The sequence below is a fragment of the Carettochelys insculpta genome, chromosome 4, assembly GCF_033958435.1.
Source record: "Carettochelys insculpta isolate YL-2023 chromosome 4, ASM3395843v1, whole genome shotgun sequence".
Lineage (NCBI taxonomy): Eukaryota > Metazoa > Chordata > Testudines > Carettochelyidae > Carettochelys > Carettochelys insculpta.
This window is the reverse complement of record NC_134140.1, coordinates 23935949-23958987: the sequence shown is the minus strand read 5'-3', so window position 1 is coordinate 23958987 and position 23039 is coordinate 23935949. Positions and strand designations below refer to the sequence as shown.

The 23039-nt window shown below is 39.6% G+C and overlaps 1 protein-coding gene across 2 annotated transcripts in view; it reads left to right on the top strand.

The window, feature by feature from the left end:
- The window catches only part of TBC1D14 (TBC1 domain family member 14), a 118885-nt gene that overhangs the window by 58560 nt on the left and 37286 nt on the right, over window positions 1-23039 (top strand). For both annotated transcript variants that reach the window (XR_012645328.1, XM_074992455.1), the window contains exons 4-11: window positions 4809-4927; window positions 8183-8265; window positions 12772-12889; window positions 15512-15618; window positions 16599-16679; window positions 18389-18483; window positions 20447-20518; window positions 22903-23031. Coding sequence is in view for 1 of the 2 variants with exons in the window: in XM_074992455.1 (XP_074848556.1) it covers window positions 4809-4927; window positions 8183-8265; window positions 12772-12889; window positions 15512-15618; window positions 16599-16679; window positions 18389-18483; window positions 20447-20518; window positions 22903-23031 (804 nt within the window). In the remaining variant the exon portion in view is untranslated. The remainder of the gene's footprint in view (window positions 1-4808; window positions 4928-8182; window positions 8266-12771; window positions 12890-15511; window positions 15619-16598; window positions 16680-18388; window positions 18484-20446; window positions 20519-22902; window positions 23032-23039) is intronic.

The following is a 23039-nucleotide window of genomic DNA, read 5'->3' as shown; positions in this document are numbered from 1 at the left end:
GTGTTTACTGAGCTTAATTAGTAATAAAAACAAAATAGGCTAGAGACTGGTTTTCAAATGCATAGTTAAAAATGTAAGCCTTCTTAAGTTAATCTTTTGTAGATATATTTAAAAAAACAAAACAAAACAAAAAAACCACACACACAGTAAAATCAGCCTCTCAAAAGGAGAATATTTTCTCTTGGTGCCAGACAAAGTTGTGTAGCTATGAAGTACACTGAAGTACTATGTATTCATGAAGGTGGCAATTAAGGAGAAAATACTGCTGAATGAAAAATAAGTCAGGCTGTTTTGCACCTTTGCAGCAATTTTGATTTTTGGTACATTTAGTCTGTAATTCAGTAGCTTTTGAAACAAACATATAAGTAATATACAGATCCTTATATGTCACACTTCAGTAGTTTTTATTGATGAGGTATAAAGTAAGCAAAATGTGTGCATGTTTTACCTCTTTTTCTTATTTAACTTAAAATTTTAAAGTAGGCCTGCTGTCATGGCATAAATCTTAAAAGTCGATGTAGAGCATTAAGTCTAAATTGGTTGTTTAATCATATATTAATTGCGTATATATAGTATTGTGTAGGTTTAATAGCCCTTAAATTGGATGATATGCATAAACCAGAGTAACAAAACTATTATTTTATAAAGTGCTATTTGGAAATTCGAGAAGTACGTTTGCAAGCTATCGTATGTCTGCATGAGCAGATCTTCGTACACTTTGAGTCATCAGCAATTAGTAATGTGTATTGTATAGGATCAGAATCTACTTCATAGCTGTATTTTTGTAGCATGCTGTGCCAGAGACTGCATTCTCTGTTCATTAACATAAGGATTATTTAAAAACCGTTGTCCTGATTTTTTTGAATAACGTGAAATATTTTGATAGGAATTTGAATATTGACTATGATGTTTACTCATTTTAGACATTGCGTGCAAGGGTAAAAATACTACAGACAGTTCATACAGATTATTGTATAAATTTACGAGCAAGCTTAGGATGATACAAGTCCACTTGTCTCTTTTTAGGCTGTAGTATTCAGTAAAACATCCAAAGACATTCTAAAATACAGAGGTGGATGATTTGGACTTCAGAGGGAATGGAATAATAATAGTTTTCTTAATGAGCCAGCATCTTAAGTAGCCCAGCCCAATAGCTGCTAAAATAAAACTTGTTTTGTAGTGTAGTTGAATGTGTAGTAGAAAGAGCTGTTGGCCTGCAAAAAATGCCCTGGTGTGAATGAGTATTTTCAGAAATTGCATCTTCTAAACAGAAAACACAGTCCCCAGAACAGTATGTAAAGCCATTTAACCTTTCAGAAGCAGCTCTGTTTTTCATTCACTCTTCAACTGAATGCAAACCCTTTCTAAAATGTGTCTTTTCCTAAACCTTATAAAGCTGGTCACTTAATTCTCATTCCTTTTCAAAATAAAATGCTGATTTTTTTTGTTTAATCTTTTTACCCCAGTATGAAGCAGTCTATAATGAGTTCCATACATGATCTTCAGTTTCTTGTTAATTTAATCTGCTTTCTATTGGTAATAATTCAAACAATTACAATGTTTATGGACAAGAATCAGTTAGCCACGGTAAGCAGTAATATATGCTAATGTTTTGATTACATTAATTTTGAAAAACAACTAATTCAGTAATCAAAGAATAAAATGCAGGCTTGTAACTGATATAGAAAATTATAAGATGGAATGGAACTTGGCTGTTACACAGCTTCATTCAGCTGAATACAACTCAAGTACACCAGTTCTGTAATGGTGTAATTGAGGACATGTCTTGGCATTGTGCCTTTTGATGCACTTCTATTATCAGTTATTTTCCAGGGGGTTGTTAAAATTTTAAGAATAGCAACTTTATTTTATCTTTGGGTTTCCAAATATATAATCTTTTCTAGGCTACACCTATGCTACAGAGATCTTTTGAAAGAATCTCTTCCAAAAGAACCTCTTTTGAAAGAGTGCGTCCATGCACAAAAAAGCAGCTCAAACGAGTGATCTGCTCTTTTGAAAGAGCATCCACACTGCTCTTTCAAAAGAATGGGGCAGGGATCGACAATAAAGACCCTTCTTTCAAAGGAAGGGCCCTGCAGAGCATGTGTACCCATTTTCTTTTGAAAGAAGCTTTTGAAAGGGTCGTTCTTCCTGAAATGGGAAAGGAAGAGTAATTTCGATCAGAGCTCCATATTCTTTCTGTTTGCTTTTGAAAGAATGCTTTTTGTGTGTAGACGTTCCATGGGATCTTTCGAAAGAGCCCCCTTCTTTTGAAAAATCTTTCAAAAGATTTTGCTAGTGTAGATGCAGCCCCAGTGTCCCCACCCCATCACACATTTCTTTGTAAATTTTTCTTCTCTGTCTGTATACAGTTTCACGTAGAGAAGAACTTAGTGCAAATTTTGTTCCTTTAATAGTCAGTACATAAATGTCGTTCATGATAGTTTAACATATTAGCTATTTACTTCATGATAGCACCATAATTTTCCAGATGGATCATAATATACTTCCTTTACAATCATCCAGCTGTGTAAATTTGAAACTCGTTTGGGGAGAGAGTATAAAGATTTCTATCCGCTTTGGTCGATGGAAACCTTTGAACTTTGGGGGCAGAAACTGTCTTTGAAAAGTAAATTAGGAATAAAGTGTCCATAGCCACAAGATGATGGTGAATAATTAAGTATTGCGGCGTATATTACATCCTTGTCTGAAGCTTGTGGTATGGGCTAGTCTCAAACTATTGACCTAAATAGTGTGCAATTTATGTTCGTAAATCAGGAAGATTCCTAACTTTAGCCTAACATCTCTGCAGACTTGCAGTATCCTGTTTTTTTCCATCTCCTGGCAATTTCCTAATGCTGCTTTTCTCCCCTGACTTGTCATAATTCTTTAAGTCTCAGATACTATCTCCAGATCACATGTAATAATTACGTAACTTTCCTCTGATTCAGCATAACAGAAGCATGAAGGAATATGGGATGGGTGTTGGGAAGATGATCTTCTTGATGCAAATATGAATGCGTGTACCCTCAACTGAAACTGACAAAAGTGTTAAATTCTGGCATGTTGTAGCTGTTTGCTATGGCAAACCATAAGCAGAGATACAGCAGTTCTAAATTAATGGAGTTTATAGTGTGTAGATGGACCTAAGACAGATTGTCTGTCACAATTATTCTGCATCTGTGTCAGCAGTGAAAGTGTTTTTTTAAGAAGTACTTTTCATGCCTTTCAACATATTAGGAACCTACTTTGGAAATTGAGTGACCTAGCCAACTTCAGTAGTACTAGGAACTTTAAAAATACTTCCTTAATGATTTTCTATATATTTTTGTGATAGTTTAAAGTAAAATAATGTCTTACTATTACTTGATAGAAATTTGCATCAATGAGAATGTAAGAGTCTCATGGCTGAAAACCTGTTCATGGAAGCACCTACAAATTTCTTGTCTATAGCACTCAGATTTTGTGCACCGTGTTGCATTTTCTCATGGCTACACATCAAAGTAGACACTTGTGTGAGGTGCCAGACTACATACGTATTTAATATATTTGTGATTTTGACTTTTCTTATAGCACTACTTCACCAAATGTAAAAACTTTAAAATTAGCATTATTTGCAGAATACGATCATCAGTGATGTACCAAACTCACTGGTTCACATGCTGTATGATAGTTGAGTGTTATATAGGATGGTTTTATCAGAATAAGGATGCATTAAAATTACATTTGAAAAAAAAAAAAACCAAACAGGTTGAACTTCTCCAGTTGGGCACCATTGGGACTGACCAGTGCCAAACTAGAGAATTTGCCAAGCCATGAGAGGTCAATATTTTCTAGCAACATTGCCAACACTTCCACTGCTTACTGGGCTTCTAGAAAGCATTTAGGGGTTAAATAGAGATAAATAACAGTACAGAATGCTGAGAGCCAGGGCTGGTGTCTGTAAACAAAACTTATGAGACCATGGGGAAACTTGGCCACCAAGGATAAGTGGACATCCGGCTAACTAAAATCGTACTGGGTCATGGATGTTACTGGACCAGAATGTGATGGACTAGAGAGGTTCAACCTGTATTAAGATAAAACAAAGCAAGCAGTCCTGTAGCACCTTAAATACTAACACTTTTATTCATTAAGTAATGAGATTTCATAGGTAAGACCCAAGGTAGTTTGAGTTTTAGATGTAATACCGTGCTGGATATTAAAGTTTTGAACCTTTGGTTCAAGGTGAGATAAGCAACAAAGAAGTTTTCTGTTTAAACACAATTAAAATACTTTGCCTTCATTCCACTTGGATCTATTTACAAATGGCTTGAATGGGAGAAACAATTTATCGCAAGAAATAAAGACAAAATGTTTCTCGTGGTCTTAAAGAAGTTTGGTTTGGAAGCATGCGGTCATGAAATGAAACATTAAATTCATCAGTAGGTCACATCTTAAAGATGAGCATAACATGTTTAACATATTTAAATATTACTCTTAGCAACAAGTTGGATACAGGGTCTTCAACTGGAAGAGCCTTTAAAATGTTACATCTAGATGTAATCTTACACTGTATTTTTTAAATGGAGAGAATAGATAATTAGGCCATACCATTTCAAATATTGGCTTTGCTTTGGGGGATTAGTATTGACTTTGGGTCAAGAATTTCTTTAAATGGTAATTGGAATTTGATTGGTGAATTGTACAGAGTTTTCATGAGATTTCCTGAAAGTGTTCTCATCTTGCAAGTTTCTGTACCTGCTGTGATACAGTACATGGCTTTGATTTTCTCCATCAGTGTAACCAATTATATTCATTTTGTTCAGGAATATGAAGAAAAAACTGGACGAGCTCACAGGCCACTCTCTCCTAAACAGAATGTGAGGAAAAATCTTGACTTTGAACCCCTTTCCACTACAGCGCTTATTCTAGAAGATAGGCCAGCGTAAGTTATGCACAGTTCCATATTGGAGACCTCTTACAGTGGCAAAGCTTTTCTTTCTGTGGGTATTTTAAGACTATGAATTATTTAGGCAGATAAGCTTTAAAAAAAGCCTTCCAAACTACTGTATAAATGAGTGGCATATTTCTAAGGCAAATTAATAAAATCTACTTCACTGCTACTTTCAACCTTTTTAGATAGAACAAAATGAATTAATTACTGGTTGACACCAGTTTTTTTTTTTAAAATTAGCATATGAAGATGAATGGCTAAGTAGCTTATCTCTAAGGTAACCCAGGAATAAAAAACTAACAGAGCACTTGCTGAAGAACCTGAGAGGAGCAAGAGTCCTGTATCCCTGGTATAGCAGATGTCCAATTCTCATAAATAATCAACTAGTATACCAGAGAATGTTCTGTGGTGAGTTCATTGTCACAGTATGAAGGATGTCAGACACTTGATATGTTGGCTTATCCTTCTCATTTTACATAGAAATATTCTTACATAACCAAATACGTATCAGTCTTCTTGGAAAGAACTGTATTGTGGTTTTTCTTTTACTTCTACATGTGCTTGGTTTTTGTGTAGAATTAATGCTGAACGTTTTGCTTTTATCTGTCTCTGCAGGCAATAAAGACAACTAAATAACCATGGCAGGCTGAATTTTAAATGTTCTATTTAAAATAGTTGTGTGTGCAGCTTAAAGATAAGAGTATATGAAAACAAAACCTGACGAAATAAATATTTTAACAAGCCTATTTCCACTGTTTAATGACAGTGAGAATAGCTCATATCAAATTGTCTACTAATATATCATGTTCATTGTTTAGTTTATAAAACTGTTTGGCTCTGGTTGTGCTGAAGCACAAAGTATTTATTTTCTTGCACATACACAATAGTTCCCAAGTCTTGTATTAAATGTTAGGTGTATATATAGTTAATCCTGAAGTATGTTACAGGCTGTTTAAGTGACCATTTCTATATAATATTGGGGCAGAACTGTTTACTGGATGAAAACAAACCGGTAGTGATCCCTCTAGATGCCTGATGGAGAGCTAGTATCAATCCATGCAGGGTTTCCAGATCCACTCTTTTAGCCATTGCATTTTCAGCATCAGTAATTGTGTCCCAGGGCCTAATGATGCCCTTCTGGAGTCAGTTCCATACCACAACAGCCCATCCTAATGTCTTTTTTGGCTGAGGGCACCTGAATATGAGAACTGTGTTCCACACTGTACTGGTATCTGGATGCTACCAGACAGAGAACTGCGGTCCCCACAGGAGCAGTGAATGGAGGAGAAGTGGGCAGAACTACTGGTGCTCCAGAGTTACCAGTGTCACTCTCTTCTGTTCAGGCAGTAGTATTAGCCTTTCCCTCACAGCCAGATCCTATATGTTAAAAAGAAATTGTGCTAAAAGAATATTTGTGCTAAAAGATGATCACTCATTCTTGGGGCATAGGTAAAACTCTCTAGAGAACTGAAAACGATTATTTGTGTAATTTAGTGGAATCTGAAGAAAAACTTTTTCAAAAATGTGAATTTGCTGTTAATATTTTCTTTGGATCCCTCTAAGGTTTGTGCTTTCGGAGTGTGTTAAAACTAATCTTGGCATATATTGTATGGCTAACACCTCAGGCATAGGTTAAGTGAGAATATCACCCTCTCCTACCCGGCCCCCAGCAAAAAAAAAAAAAAGAGTTTGACTGTGTTTATTTGGCCATACATCAAGCCCTGTCTTCCCTGCTTTTGCCTTTCAAGTACTATGCAACATATAAAAGTACAGCCTCACCTGTGAAAAGCCAAAGCATTAAGACAACAGGAAGTGAGTTATGCGGGGTAACCCCTTACCTTTATAGTTTCATATATGTGATTAAAGATACTCTTGCATGAGAATTCATTTTAACCATTCCTATAACAACCTTGATACTTAAGCACAGGGCATATACTTAAAACAATTCTTAAGTTTATACATTACAAATGTGCTAATTAGGGAATTACTTAGATCTTCAGACTTACCTGTGTTTATGTTGGGAATCAATAGCTGTCTTCTGAGTAAGAGTTGCAGGAGTGTGTAAGATGAATTAGAGACACGAGATGGGTAAGGTGATTTTGTTGGTCAGTGTTTTAAACAAATATGTAAATGGTAAAGGAAATAGAATACATACAAATGTTTTAGTCATTTCCTCTCAATACTTGGTAATGGTGCAGTTGTATGTTTTATATGATAGTTATGTTAATTGCTTCAGCAGCATTAGCTTAAACTTAATAACAGTCTTTGTGTGATATATTGGTTTGATGTGGTATTTGAATGAACAACAAATTTTTACTCTTCAGTTCAGTGATTAACTAGTAGTGGCAGAGAACAGTGGACTCTTGCCGCTAGAGGAATTAGGTACAGAGTTTTGAAATAGGGAGGAAGGTCACTGAGAACAGAGAAGGAATTAGCTAGAATTGGGAGGTGTGAATGCGTAGCTAAAGGAGGGGGTGCAGTAAACCTCCAAAATACACAGCTGCAAGTTGTACATAATTCACTTTAATGCAAGTTATGCACAACTTGAAGCTGCTCTGCAGCTCTCAGCCTGCAGGCAGCTAGGAAGGCTAAGAGCTCCTTCTCCCTGCCTTTCCCCAGTGTTGCCGCTGTCGACCTGACAGCTGCATGGCTGGAGGATGGCAGAGACAAGCAGCCAGGTTTGCCAGGTTCCACAAGCGGTGGGGAGCTGGGAAACAAACAGCAGCCTGGTTCCCTACTCCCCATCCCAATTTGCATGAAAATTTGAGTTATGCAGGGGTTGCAGGAACGCAACCCCCATGTAACTCGGGGTTTAATACTGTATATACTGAGGATGGGAGACAGGAAGGAATAAGACTGGTAGAATAAAAATTTTGATTTGAGAATTTTTTCATGTCCTTGCCAAATAGGTACAGAAAATGCTCTTAATTCAGTATAGCGGCCTTAATCAAACATGTAAACTGGATAAGCATCAGTATATTTGATTGGTTTACAGAATTAGTAATTAGGCTCAACTGTGTTCGTTAAAAGAAACTCTAATTATAAAACAAAAGGAAATTACTCAGCATTTTTTTCTGTGTAGAAGAGAGATTATATGCTGTCACTCTTCTTTCCTTCTCTTTTGCTATCATTGTCGAAAAATCTCCCCAAAAACTGACAAGTAGCCACATTCTGCTTCCTTCTTAACTTGTCCAGAGGTTTTCAAAGTTATGCATGTCAGGCTAACATACTATGTTTTTAATCAAGGAACCTCCCTGCAAAACCAGCAGAAGAAGCTCAGAAGCACAGACAACAGTACGAAGAAATGGTGGTGCAAGCAAAAAAAAGAGGTGATGGATTTACTTTTGCATCAGGAAATGTAAAGGGATGTTAAATGTAAAAATATAGCTGCCCTTTAACATGAGAACCAGATTCTGTGCTGTTTCTTGTAGAAAGCCCAACCCTGGAAAACATGGTGGTTTTAAATCAACCTTGCATTACTCAGGTTCTAGGTCAGTTTGGGGGCTGATGACACACACAGGGTAAAATAAAGCAGCCTGTAGGCTGCTCTGATTTACAATGGCCTTAACTGGGTTGTCTATGGCTTGTTCCCCAGTGCAACTTCTCCATTTGGCTGTGGAGATTACTATGAGGCCATTGGCTGAAGAGGAATAGTAGGCAGCATCTGCTTGGTTGGTGAACAATTCCCACAGGTCATTGTGGTCCTTTTGCAACTTCTCTATCTAGAGGACTCCTCCAGATGCTTTTTCTCAGGGGGTCTTTTTCTCCCTTCCCCCCACCCCCGTTCTCCCCATCCCTCCAAAAAGACACTAAAATTCTGCAGAGAAGAGCTAAAGTTGTGACAGGTACTAATCCCCATGATTCCACAAACCGATGGAAAAAACATTGGCTAATGTATTACATTGCTTTCTAATACTGAAGCATTCTAGAGCTTAGGTACTCTGAAGCCATGGTGTCCACCGTGCGAGCCACTAGCTCCATATGGCTATTTGGCTGGTTGAGAATGGCTAGTTGCCTTGAACAGTAAATACATTTTCAGAATAATGTGTCTAGTTTGCTCTCTCGTAGACACCGTGGTTCTCAAGAAAATTTTTGCAGAAACATTTCATGTTTTTGATGGTTTGTTTAGAATCAGTCAACTTCATGGACGTGAATATACTGTGCCCATGGTGTACTAGCGGTTTTCCTTATCTACAGCTGTTTGCTAGTTGAAGTGCCCCACCCTTTCCACTGTTGTACTGTGAACTCAAGTTGGAGCTGACATTTCGAACTGTGGCTTCAACCTGCCCCATTCGACCTCCAGCTCTGACTGCCACTGCCATTTTCCAGTGCACGGATGCACACAGTATGGGATAAGTGGGCAGTCTGAGACTACTTCTCGTGAGTATTTGCTCATATCCTAGTGCAGTCCTTGGAGATAATGTCCTACCTGCTGGACAGCATGCCTTGCAGTGTATGTAAATGATGTGAGCCAAAGACCTGATTGCTGCCTTCTCTTAATTTTCTACTCAGTTTCCTGTAAGCGTTTTTGAGTGTCTGGTGCATAGAAGTAAACCTAATCTTCCTTTCGATGTCAGTGCTGATCTTGCGGCACTGTATCACTATGTCCATTTCTCAGACACCAATCCAAGGAAATATGGCCTCCCTGTGCCTGTACTGTAGACAGTTTTTGACCCTTGAGCACAAATCTGCAATCTAGGTTATCTTACTAGACAGGCACTCCTACACTGTATATAGTAGTAGTAGTAGGCATCCTTCAGTCTGCATAGACTATGGATCGCGCCCTTTAAAGTTTCAACTGAGGACTTCATTTACAGTGTCTATTGTGACTATGAAGACCCACACGGATAGGGCCAAAGAAAAGCATGTTATTTGCTTCTAGGTGAAGACTGATGCAGAACTTCAATTTCCCTCTATAGCTGTTCCAACTCCTTTTCTTCTCTGCAGCCCTGATAACAAATGCATCAAAATTCAAGAATTTGGCACACAGTATTTTAAAAATCAGCATATTTTATTTGTCAAAATAACACAATATAATCCCTCCAATTTCAATCATTTTGGTAATTTATTTCAAGATAGCTGTCAGCAAGATGTCTGTAACAACACCAATAACAAAAAAGATTCAGGATATGTTGTTGCTGACAAAGTAGATTCCTTAATAGGCACATTCACAGAGAACTTTAAATAATTAATCTAAACTAAAATGCAAAAATATATCCTGTACCTCTGAGAAACAGTGCAAAGGGCTGGGGAGTCAGGGGTATTAAAGGAGCTGACAGAGAGAGAAATAGTTGCTAGGAAAGAGCCTGGGAGTGAACTTGGAGGGTTGTTGAATGCATGTGGAAGATGTACAGAACAGGTCTTTTTTGGAGGGGGCAGAGGGGGGTTAGATTTGGTCCAGTCCCCATGTGGCCTTTCACATCCTACTCCCAGTGGCACCACATCCCCACTCATCCCCTGACTCAGTGCTGTTTCCCTGTTAGCACTGGTGCCTCCAAAACAGTTAGTCCTCCTCAGTAGTCCTTCTGAACCCCTGCTTGTGTCACATCCCCAATGGCCCTGCGTGCTCTGCTCTGTCCATCGCAGCCCACCCCCATGTCCCGTGGCTTCTGATATAGCCTCAGAGGCAGGGCTCTGTGAGTAATTCATCCTGTCCCCTTCCCTCTGTGTTTGGCTGACCTTGCTGCCCTCTCATCTGTCTGGCACTGCAGCAGACCTGCTGGATGAAACTTGTAACTATAGTGCCATCCTGGAAGATTGTGTTCTTCAAGGTGACTTGCCGTCCATTAATTACACACCTGTTTTGACAGTCTTGGAGTAGTACAGTGTGTAAGAAAACAAGTTGTAGGAAGATAAAAGCTTGCTCCTTTTGCATTTAATAGGAAAGTATAACATGAGTATAACTAGGCTCACAAAATAAATATTCCAAAACAGACAAACATTGCAAGACCTATGATAGCGTCGTGTGGCTTTTCCTCAAGCAGAGCTCCTGCTGTACTTGAACAAACTAGAACAAAAATTTGGAACTACTCAAAGTTATGTTCATTTGCTTCAATGCGGACAATCCCCGATCGTTTCCAGTGTCTTAATGGCGTCGTTCTGTTACGCATAACAAAAGTAAAAAATATATTTAATAATGTTATACTAAGCACCCTACGGTAACAGAGAGAGTGCTGTGTTAGTCTATATACTATCAAAACAAAAAAGCAGTCCAGTAGCACTTTAAAGACTAACAAAATAATTTATTAGGTGGTGAGCTTTTGTGGGATAGACCCACTTCTTCAGACCATAGCCATACCAGAACGGACTCAATATTTAAGGCACAGAGAACCAAAATAGTCATCAAGGTTGACAAATCAGAAAAATTGTAATCAAGGTGGGCAAATCAGAAGAGCAGAGGGGTGGTAGGAGTGGGGGAAGTCAAGAGTCAGATAAAACAAAGTATGTAAATGAGTCCATATAATGGCCCAGGTAATTAGCATTCCGGTTCAAACCATGTGTTAATGTGTCAAATTTGAATATAAAAGAAAGCTCAGCACTCTCTCTTTGCAGGTGATTCTTAAAGTTCCTTTTCAGTAAAACATAGACTTTCAGGTCATTAACAGAATGGCCCACTCCATTAAAGTGCTAAACTGGCAACGGGGCTTGTTGCAAGGAGAAGTTCCAGGATTACTATTATGATGGTCTGAAGAAGTGGGTCTGTCCCACAAAAGCTCACCTAATAAATTATTTTGGTAGTCTTTAAAGTGCTACTTGACTGCTTTTTTGTTTTGATAGTATATAGACTAGCACGGCTCTCTCTGTTACTATTCAGGATTACTATTGTAGTGGTATAGTCTGTGGTTGCTGGAGAGAATCTTCATATGGTTGTGGGGTTGTCTGTAGGAGAGAACAGGCCTGTCACCTAGGGCCTTCTGGATTGTGGCATCCTGATTAAGGATGGGTTGTAGGTCTTTAATGATGCGTTTTAGTGGTATGAGTTGGGGGCTGTACATAATGACCATTGGTGTTCAGTTGCTGGTTTTTCTGGGCCTATCTTGAAGTAGTAAGCACTCTACAGTATACTGAAAGTTAGAATCCAGTAAGTTTTATGTGTATAAGGAATGAGTGATCAAGAAAGACACATCTAGAAAAAAATGTGTATTATAGTATGTGGGAAGTGTTACATGAATAAGAACACTAGGTCTTACTTTTAGTAAATTAAAAAAATTTTAGTGTTCCTTAAAGACGCTAGAGTGGTGGTCTTACAGACTTAAATTTTTGGTGAACCCCAAAATGAGTTAAGCATGCGATGTAGCAATAGATTCATGTACTTCCCTGGCAATGTACCTAAATCATCTCCTGGGGGATCACCTGTAGGAACAAGAGTACAAATCAAATACTATTACAGGTACAGTTCTTGTCTCACAGATAGCCGGGAAAGGTGGGTTTCTTTGTGTTTTATCTGTCAGCTAGGAACTAGATTGTAGTAATCAGTTTGTTCCACAGAGGTTATCACGCAATAACTTTCAGTTGTTACCCTACTTTTTCAGGTTTGAACTGATAATTGAGAAATGACAGACTCACTATTCCATTAATTCTCTCCTGTTTGTAATTCAGTTGTGCACAGTGTCCACATTTAACATACAGATGGCATACAGAAAATTGTGCAATGTCCAGGATGTTCTTTGGAGTTGCTTGAGCAGGTGAATGTGATTTCAGGCATACACAGGTTACATTTTTATAGCTATAAAGCATTCAATGGCTTTTTTTTTTAATGTTTGCTTTACCATCGTTGATTGGATGATTTCCTTTTTTTCTTTATTTTTTAAAAATATGTATATTTTTTTTTCCAGAGCTTAAAGAAGCCCAGAGGAGAAAGAAACAACTGGAAGAACGATGTAGACTGGAAGAAAGCATTGGCAATGCAGTTTTAATTTGGAACAATGAAATCTTACCCAACTGGGAAGCTATGTAAGACACAGTATGTTTTTGTATTGTGTTTAAAAGTAATTTTCTGTATCCTGAGAAATTATGGAATTAGTCAAGATTGCATTAGCTTCTAGCAGCGTTTATTTGAAATAATGTATATAGTAGTCAAAAGTGACTAGCAAAAGGAATTGTCCTGTTTAACAAAGGCATTCAGGTGTTGCTGACAAACATGATGGAATTCTGTAGTTTCCATTTCCTTATTTCTTCTAATAGAGTTTCACAAATTGGATAATCAGACTGAACATAACTGTTTGTAACTTCCTATTTATTTCAAGCCATGTAGCCGTCCGTTTCCTGACTATAATTGTAGGTAGCAATATAATTTAAACTGCCTTGCACATCTTCTTTTACGGTCTCCCTTGCATATAAAATAAAATCCATGTTTCAGAAATGTGCTTCATCATGGTAATTACTTCTACTTTAGTGATAATGAAGAGTAGTGACTTTCTGAAACTCTCTTTAGTCCCTGATATAGGAATTTAATTCTTGTCTATTTGTTCTAATCTTTTCAGCTTGTTGTAGACAGCAGTGATGTTCAAAAATAGTTTGAGATCAGGGAGTTGTTGCTTATTGGGACCTCTGTTAAATATGAGAAAACATAACACTTATAGTCATCCATTTGTCGGGGCCTGGTTCTCCATGACTGCTTGGACTCTTGATGCCGTATTCCCAAATGTCTGTAGATTTGTGCATACGTATGATGTAACTAAGCCTCTTAATTTACATTGTGATACACAGTATATGCCAAACGAGTGATAGGAAAAAAGAAACAGAGTAAGCCGTGCTAGTCTATACGCTATCAAAGCAAAAAGCAGTCAAGTAGCACTTTAAAGACTAGCAAAATAGGAAAAAAGAAATAGAGTAAACAATACAGACTGAACCCTTTGGGTCCAGCAACTTTCATGTTCTTGCATGATTTTAGTTAATTAGAGGTCTACGTATGGTATTGCCAAATTTCCCACAGTCCCATGAAATTTTACAGCTGCCAGTCCTAGCTCTCAATGTTCTTTGCTGTTATTTAACTCCACTTTACCTTTAAATGTCTTCAAAGAGCCGAGTAAGCAGTGGAAGTGTTGGTAATGCTGCCAGACAACATTGACATCTTGTGGTTTGGCAAATTCTCTAGTTCAACACCAATCAGGTCTCAAGGGTGCCAGACTAGAGAACTTCAACCTGTGGTAAAAATAAATAACCCTCTCTTTACAGCTAACACTTAAAAAAAATAAAGTGTGCAGGCAACTAGTATGCCTAAAAACAACAACAGCTACATTCAGATATTCACACTTATATAATTACTTTGACAGTTATTTCTGAAGAGAACTTCCACTCTCAGGGAAATTCTGCAGCAGAAATTTTAAAATTCTACACCCTTAAAACTCTGTATAGTTTTTGTCAAAACACCATAATCATGTCAGTTTCAATTATTTTGGTAATTTATTTCAAAATACCTATCAACAAGCCTGTCTATAACAGTACAGGCAACAAAAAAGATTCAGAAAATGTTTTTGACCAATAAATTCTTTAACTGGCACATTAATACAGAACTTCGAATAACTCTTTTAAACTACAATACAGAAACATATTTCCTACATCCCTCAATTACTGAAATGGCTTGGGAGAGCCAGCAGTGTTGGAGAAGAGGATGGGAGAGGGAAATAGTTTTGGGGAAGGAGCCTGGGAGTGAAACTGGAGGCTTGTTGGGTGTGAATGGAAGAAGTATGGAACAGGTGTATTTTGTGGGGGAGAGGGGAAGAGGTGATTTTGTTAGTGTCTGTCTTGTCAATTTGCAGATCCTTCAGAAAGTGTAAAGTGGAATGTTGTGATTAAAAATAAAACCACTTGGTTCTAACGTTACTACCTAAAATGTTGAGTGTTAATACTAGTTTGCTTTTAGGTGGATATGTTTTTCCATGGCTTTGCTTTTGCCCTTAACTACACTTACTATTAATGGTTGAATGCAGCCCCAGTCTTCCTTAGCGCATCCTACAGTTATTGACCATCAGTTTTAATAAGGTCTAGAACCATTTAATTTAAATGTTTTTGATGCTTGTCTCCACCTCCAAATTTGCTACTTCACATGTTGCACAGTGCCCTCTGCCCTGGGAGTGTCCAGGCAGCTTAATAGTTGAAAAAGTTGCTTCTCATGAGTAGGGTATTGAATGTGGGGGTGGGGAGATGATCTTTTATCATTGGGTTGGAAATACATTTTATCCTGCAGGTGAGAGTTTGGCTAGTCTCTGGTTTAGGCAAGGGAAAGGTGGGGACCTCTTTAGGTGTTTTTTATTCCCCTTCTTCCTCCTGATCCTTCCACCCTTCCTGCTTATGTGCATGCATGCAAGCACGTGCATGCTCTCTTTCTGTCTGTTACTGGCTCACTCAGCGTCTGATTGGTAGCAGTCTTAGTTGCAGGATTCCAGTTTGAGGAGGAAGGTAATGATACAACAAAGCTCAGTGTATAGAAAGTACACAAGTATGCACAATTCGTGTTTGATTTCTCACTGGGCCCATGGGAGGTTGACATATTCCTGGGCCTAAATCTTGCATCTGTAGTTAAAATACCTTCTCCTACGTATAGTTCAGTAAAATGCATTTTATTTTAAACAGGTGCTGCTCTCGTAAAGTTCGAGAATTGTGGTGGCAGGGTATTCCTCCAAGCGTGAGAGGCAAAGTCTGGAGCTTGGCAATCGGCAACGAATTAAATATCACTCATGGTGAGGCTGACATGCATTCTGTCTGCATTTTGAGACGCTCAAATCAACCATTAGTGGTGACTTCCATTCAGTTAGAATGTGTCAGAATTTGGGGAAATGATGATGTCACGGTCAGTTGTATTTTGCTGTCATTGAAGGATGCCATATATTTTGCTCCACAGTGCATAGTTTTCCTTATGCTATTACGGAGTGTTTCTGATTTTGAGAGTGCTCCAGGGTTTTTTCCCCCACTGATGAATCTGAGTCCTAGTTCTGAAATGTTTATTGCTGTGGACTGCTTTGATGTCAAGTAAAGATGTCCAGAATTAACACCCCATTTCAGTTTCAATACAAGATAAGATATATCATATAATTAATGTTAATTATGTCGTGACTGTCGGTGTGCATGTACTGGCTTCATTCTGAATTGAGACACTTGGTGTGAGTGAAGGAGTAGCTGATTGGGAAACAAAATTTGGTGTGGAATTAGTCCTCTTTCCCACATGTCAGATGGTTGTGCTAGCAGTAATACATTAGTCTCTGTTTCCTTGGTTTAGTACTAAGTTAGTTATTTTTTCAGTCCTTTATTTTTTTTTTAAACAATTCCAAAATGACAAGTGGGAAATCCTGTGAATTTGCCTGTACTCTTGTGGTTACCTGCTGTTCCCTCCCTCCCCCCCCCACCCCCCCGATGTTCTGTGTACCTCAATGGAATTGGAAGAGTTTGTGCTAATTGTCACAGCTCTGGTTGGTATTTTGAGGGGTGGAGGTATGCTGCCCGAAACAAATGCTAAGAAATGTTTATATTAATTTCACACAGACAATTACTTCTACTCACTTGAGTCAATTATACCTCAATGAAACAAAATTCAGTTAACTTTTTACTTTTGTGTTTACAACAAAAAAACTTTCTTATTTCTTATTATTGGGGAATGGGGTGTTAGCATGCTGACATGTAATGAGTAATTGAAGATGAATTTAAAACAGTACTTGTTTTTCAGAACTCTATGATATTTGCTTGGCTCGCGCCAAAGAGAGGTGGCGATCGCTTAGCATAGGAGGCTCTGAAGGAGACTGTGAAGGTATGTATCTTAATCTGGCCAAATATTATCCCATGTATTGTGCGATGAAACTCTTCATTACCAGATGATGTAGTGGTTTAAAATCATTCTTAAATGTTTGAACTAAAAGAATAGTTTAAAAATCTGGAAGTAAATTCAGCTTAGGAGGTATGGGGTGTGTGGTTGGGAAAGGCGTATTAAACACGCTTCTGTAGGAAGGTAAAATGGTCACGTTTTTAAATGAGTTCTTAATCTCTTGCATGCTGTAGTGAACATTACTTTCCTCTTTATAGTATAGTATCTTTAAATTCAGTCTAATTTAAAAAATTGTTTCACCAGTAGCTTAAATAGTTTTTAATGAGTAGATTACATAAATATTTTAGGCTTGTGGTTTGTGCTGTAACACACCTTAAGATGTGTTGCTTTCTGTCTCTCTCTCGCTCTCTAATTATTTAAATTCTTTGAAACTTTAGTAGTAGCAAATTGATTTCTGCGTAGCTCAGTGTAACATTGAGTTACTTGTCTGCATTGCACCCATGAGAGAATTGCACGCCTCTTGTCGCAGACTCAGCATGTTGAGATTTACCAGTTTGTTTGGTGTAGTGGGGAAGAAACAGAGAAGAAAATCTGGGTGCTTGTGATAAGATACTTCAGTCTGCTAGGACAATTATCTCTCTAAGGAATGGTGCTGAGCAGATCCATGAGTGTATTATACAAGGGAATTTCCTAAGGAAGTTAAAATGTTTGACACTACAAATACATTATTTAAGATAGAGGGAGGATATCAAATGCATAACTTCCTTTACTATGTTCATTGTGCACAGTTTATATCAACATGTGGTTAGTGTAGGTAGCAGCAACTTGTATTTTTGTCTTCACTTCAAAAATCCAGGCAGCAAATAGAATTGGTGAGGCTATTGAGCAGAGCAGACAAAACAAATAGGCAGGAATGCTTGGACACTGGGTGAGGCAGCGTTGCGGGGAGAGTTCATGTTATAGGTGGATGTTTTCTTTGCATAGAACTCAAGTTGCTGGGGAACATTAATTTTTTTTATTGTCTGTAAGTATAAATTCAATGCCAAATTAAATGTACATAAGTACCTTCCAGAAAACGTTTAGCAAGAAATTAAAGGTTTGGGGCAGAAGCTGTCAGCCTTTATATTTCTGTTACCCATAAGCAAAACCAATCTTTTTCATAGATGTTGCTAGTTTTTCAGGCCCTCCAAAACCACTAACGAACACTGTGGGGCCTTAGACATCCTGAGTGTGGTACACAAATTTGTGTATGCCTTTTGGCTTGGCAGCACAGTAGTACATTTACGCAGAATCATAGAATCATAGGACTAGAAGGGACCTCAGGAGGTCATCTAGCTCAGCCCCCAGCTTCAGGCAGGATCAACCCCCACTAAGTCATCCCAGCCAGGACCTTGTCAAGCTAGGACTTAAAAACCTTGAGGGATGGAGAACCCACCACCTCTCCACAGCCTTCCCTCTTCTCTCTGACATCAGTGTATTCAGACTTATTCAGGTATAGCCTGCACTTTTGGACTGCTTCAAGCCAGAATATAGTCACTCTGTAACATGTGAGCCAGTTTGGGGGATTGTTATCCCACTTTAATATAATGACCAAAGTTGGCACACAGAGGAAAAGGCACAAACCTGCTGTGTGTGTGTGTGTATGAGAGAGTAAAAAGATATTAAACACAGTAGTTTTATTTTGATTTCTGCAGATGCTGGATTTTCTGGAGCAGACAGGGAAGCAAGTCTGGAATTAATAAAACTGGATATTTCTAGAACATTTCCTAATCTCTGTATTTTCCAAGAAGTAAGTGATATAATTTTAGTCACACGCTATTTTTCTGTGTATGCTTCTGTAGTAAACACAATTTTTTGAAAAGTTTGCACTGAAATAAGTTTATTTTGTGTTCTCACTGTTTTTAGAATAAATATTCCTTAGTCCAAACTTGCCTGTTGGTATTTAAATGACTAATATATATGGATTGTTTATGGTAAAATTGATGACTGGTGTTCCTGAAGAAGCAGAAAGGATTTCAGCGGAGCCTAGGACTGCTCAGTGTAGTGTATGGCAACTTGTAACACTTCTGAGGATTTGAAATTAACATGTGTTTCTATGGGAATCTTCCTTAATATGTTCTGCCTGTTTTTGCTACCCATTTCTTCAGGGCTCAACACTACTGCTAGTGTAATAGATAGTTAAACCAACCTGATTAGTGTTTAGCTTCGTTGGTACTGGTATGTAACAATACAGAAAGTTGTAATGAATGTCTAATGCTTGTCTCCTTTTCCATTTTGATAACTAGCCTGTTTGGGTTAACAATATGCATTGGAATAAATAAGTTAGGGAGAGTGCTCTTTAATGAGATTACAATGATGAATTTAATAGAAAACTTGAAAGTATTTAAGATTTTCCAAGTAGGCTAGTGGATTAGAATACCTATTGTAGTAAAATTAATAGAATATGTGTCTAAGGGTATGCCTGCAGATCAAAGAAAAACGCACAGATCGCCCGTGACAGCCAGGTAGGGCTCACAGTGCTTGGGCTGCAGAGCTGTTTCACTGTTGTGTAGACTTCTGGGCTTGGACGGGTGCCTAGGCTGTAAGAGCTTGTAAGGCCAGATGCCTAAACAGGAAAGGAACAGCCTTGCTCTGTGTCCAGGTTAGCTGGCACAGGTCAGCCAAGGGTTTTTCTTTTCTCTGTAGACGTAGGGTGACCATCCGTTCTATTTTGGGCGGGACAGCCCTGTATTTAGGGCGCCAGAAAGGCATCCAAATTTACTTCAAAGGAGCTAATTGTCGCATATTGGGCCCCCTGCTGGTGCGCAGGCACAGCTGCTGACCAGAGAGCCCATACAGTACTTGTGTGCTCTCCAGCCACACCAGAGGAAGCCAGCAGGGATTTCTGCCCCGTCCTGGCTGGGGTCACCTCCGGGCAGCCGCCCCACCTCATGCTGTGGGCCTGCCTTGCCAGCGCAACACACTAGTTCAAGAATGAGGTCCTGGAGGAAGGGGCTGTAGGGCTGAGTTTTGTTGTGTCCCCCAGCCCCACTCAGGTCCGGGGCTCTCAGGCGGGTGGGCGGGGCTGCTCAGAGTGCAGGGCTCCCAGCCAGTGAGCAGGGCGGGATGGCAGGGGTGCTGCCCAGTCGCAGTCGGCATCCCCACTCCTCCTCCACTGTGGAGGCAGAGGAACGGCAGCTCCCGGCGGAGGCAGGATGTAGCCAAGGCAGACTGGGGCCAAGGTGAACACGGCCGGCCTTCACGCTGCCCCACCCCCCCAGTCCTGCGCGGCCTTGGCTGAGGGAGCAGTGGGGCCTGGCTGGGCTGGGGTTCTCCTGGCCTGGGGCAGGTTTGGTGCAGGGAAACTGGCAGTGAGCTGGGGACAGGGAGGCTGTGGTTTTACAGGGCTGGTAGTGAGCTGTGGGATGGGGAGGCTGTGGTTGGGGAGCGGGGTTGGTAGTGAGTGGAACCCCTCGCCTGGCTGGGCTCCCTTGGCTTCTCCTGACCCCTGGGGAGCAGCTGCTTGCAGCCTCCTCCCTGCTGCACTCCAGCCACCCTACACAGCAGCCCCCTGCCCTTCCCCCCCATCCACGGCGCAGGCTGGTTGGCCGGCCAGCTTCCCCCCGCCCCAAACACGATATCTCCCTGTCCTGTATTTGGGACATGGAGATGTGGTCATCCAATGCAGACATAACTTAAATCCTCTATGCAGCTTTCTTGTAATGTGGAGTTGCATGATTCAATTTTTCATTATTTCAATTTTTTCATTATAGGGTGGTCCTTACCATGACACGCTGCACAGTATTTTAGGAGCCTATACGTGTTACAGACCTGATGTTGGCTATGTAAGTGAAGTTACATGTTGCAATTGTGTTGGAACATTTCTAGCCGCTTGCTAGACTTCTGTAAAAAGATTTTGTGAGGATTTTTGCTTTTGGTGTGTACTATACAAAATACTGTATCCAGGGATATGTGCACTGTTGTTCTTCGCTACTTAATGCTGCTAGATTTGAACATTTTAAAATAGAGACAAGACTTCAGCAAAATCTAGGGCACGTGTGTGCCGAACAAAATTTGAAATATAAGCCATCTGGTTAACTCACTCTTTTTAGCTATTTACTGTGGTTCGCTGCAGGCTTATTGAGGTGATAGCTTGTTAAAATTGCATCTCTTCTTCAATATAGCCTCTGTTCACATTTCTGGGCAGTGTGCCCTGGTGCTGCAAAGCTTCTGGAACATAAAGCAGTGCCCATTGGGCCTGTGTTAGCTCACTCACACCACTGAACAATCGGAATGCAGGTTATAGAAGGGCTGTATGGCCCCAATGACTTCATTCAGTGATTTTTCGTATGGCCAGGTGTTGGCATCAGTGCTTTCAGTCTGGCTCTGTGGCAGTTATTTTTGGCAGTGAGGGAGTGGAGGAGGTGGTGATAGGCAAACCAGACTTGCCTTCTCCTCTTTTGTCAGTATATTTTTTGATGTTTCAGTAATTGTTTTGGCTGATCTGGTTCCTGGAGAAGACCATGATGTGCAGATATCACATATGTAGTATAGCTCATGCTCCTCTGTTGTTGGAGGCTTGTTGGGTACACCCATGGTTCTAACTATCTGCAAGATGCCCTTTCTTCTAATCCTGTGTACAGCCTTCATAGCTCAGGTCCACTTTGAGTGGCAGCAGAGATCCAAGCTTTGCTCATTGAAGATAGCTAGTCCACGAATCAAGCATCGATTCCAGCCCCTTAAGAATTTACTTAAATTATTGAAACTGTTTTTGGCTTCAGTGTCAGGCAAATTAGGACAATAAATATCAGTTGGATAGATCAGTAACCTTAAAAGGGATGGAAATTGGGGTTTGTTGGGCAATATAGCTCTCAAATACATGGTGCCTTAATCCATGCCAGCAGGGGAGTAAATTCTCAAGGGGCTGGATCCCACTAGTACGCTAAAAGTTCCCTAGTGCACATTAACAAAGTACTGTTTGAAACTGAAACTACAGGAATGCACACCTGGGGACTTTAGGTTGTTCTAGTGGGTTCACACAGGCTAGTTAATGTGCAACATGCCGATGTGCATTAGAATATACAGTCCAGTAGACAAGCTCATAAGTGGATTAGTTTTAAGTAAGCCAAATGATCTCTAGCAACTAGCAGTGAATAGAAATTCTACTCTACGCAGCCAAGAAATGAATGAAAGGATCCATGAAGGGAAGGAAATACATGTTACTTGAAAGTCCAGAACCAGTTTAACATGCTAGATCTGAGGGCTTGCAGACAGGCAAGAGACACAGATGGTCAGTGATAAAGCAGGTATGTGAAATGCTTTCAGTTGTCCTACATCATGTGTTGAAGCTTCCCTTTCTGGTACTCAGGCTGGAAACCAGTGAACTTAAGACAATGACTGTAGCACTGGAGCTCAAGTTTAAAACTTCATCCTCTGATCATGTTTGAGGAACCCCGAAAGCTGGTGGTGGACTTGGTATTCTGTTCATTCTCTGCTGCTTCATTCACCTGCAGGCAGAAGAGATTATTCCCTTCAAATAGGAGGTTTTCCACCAAGATACGTGTGTGGTAAAAGGCCAGACAAATTGAACTAAATATAGTTCAAGGTTATAGTTTCAGAACTGTATCTAGTGTCCATGCAATAGTGTAGTAGTCCTCTTAAGTGGCTGTGGCACAATAATGAGGTGTGTTATCTGGGATGAGCGTTGGTATCTCTAGGTCCTATTAAAGACTCGCATAGGGCTCTCACTTCTGATTCTAAGATAGTATTGATGGCAGACCTCTGTATGTCCACCAGAGAGTTGTACCTTCATTCATTATTTGTCTCTCAATGTGTTGTTGAACTCTGATTCTTCAGGAGAGCTGTCCTTGTTTAATGGGAACACAACAACCTAGCTTTCTACAAGTGGACCATACACAGGCCATCTCAGAAGGAAAAAAATTACTTTACAAGTAACTGTTTCTATGAGAGCCTTGCCTCTGTATTGTCTTGCTTCCTGTTCTTCCTTTTTCCCGAGGGCTCTATAGTTTACTGAAAAGAACTGAGATGGTTGTTAGACCCTCTGCTGTAAACATTTGATGCCCTGAGCAAAGATGCATGCATGGTTCCAGTAAGCACATCTTCTGGAAGGTTTACAGAACTCAGTGGTACAGCATACAAGTATGACTTTGAAGAGGCAATGTTATTTTAGAACTAAATTACTCACCAGTAACTGTATTTTCTTTTTTAGGTTCAGGGCATGTCATTCATAGCTGCAGTACTGATCTTGAATTTGGATACAGCAGATGCCTTCATTGCTTTTTCTAACCTTCTGAATAAACCATGTCAGATGGCATTTTTTCGAGTGGACCATGGCCTTGTAAGTAT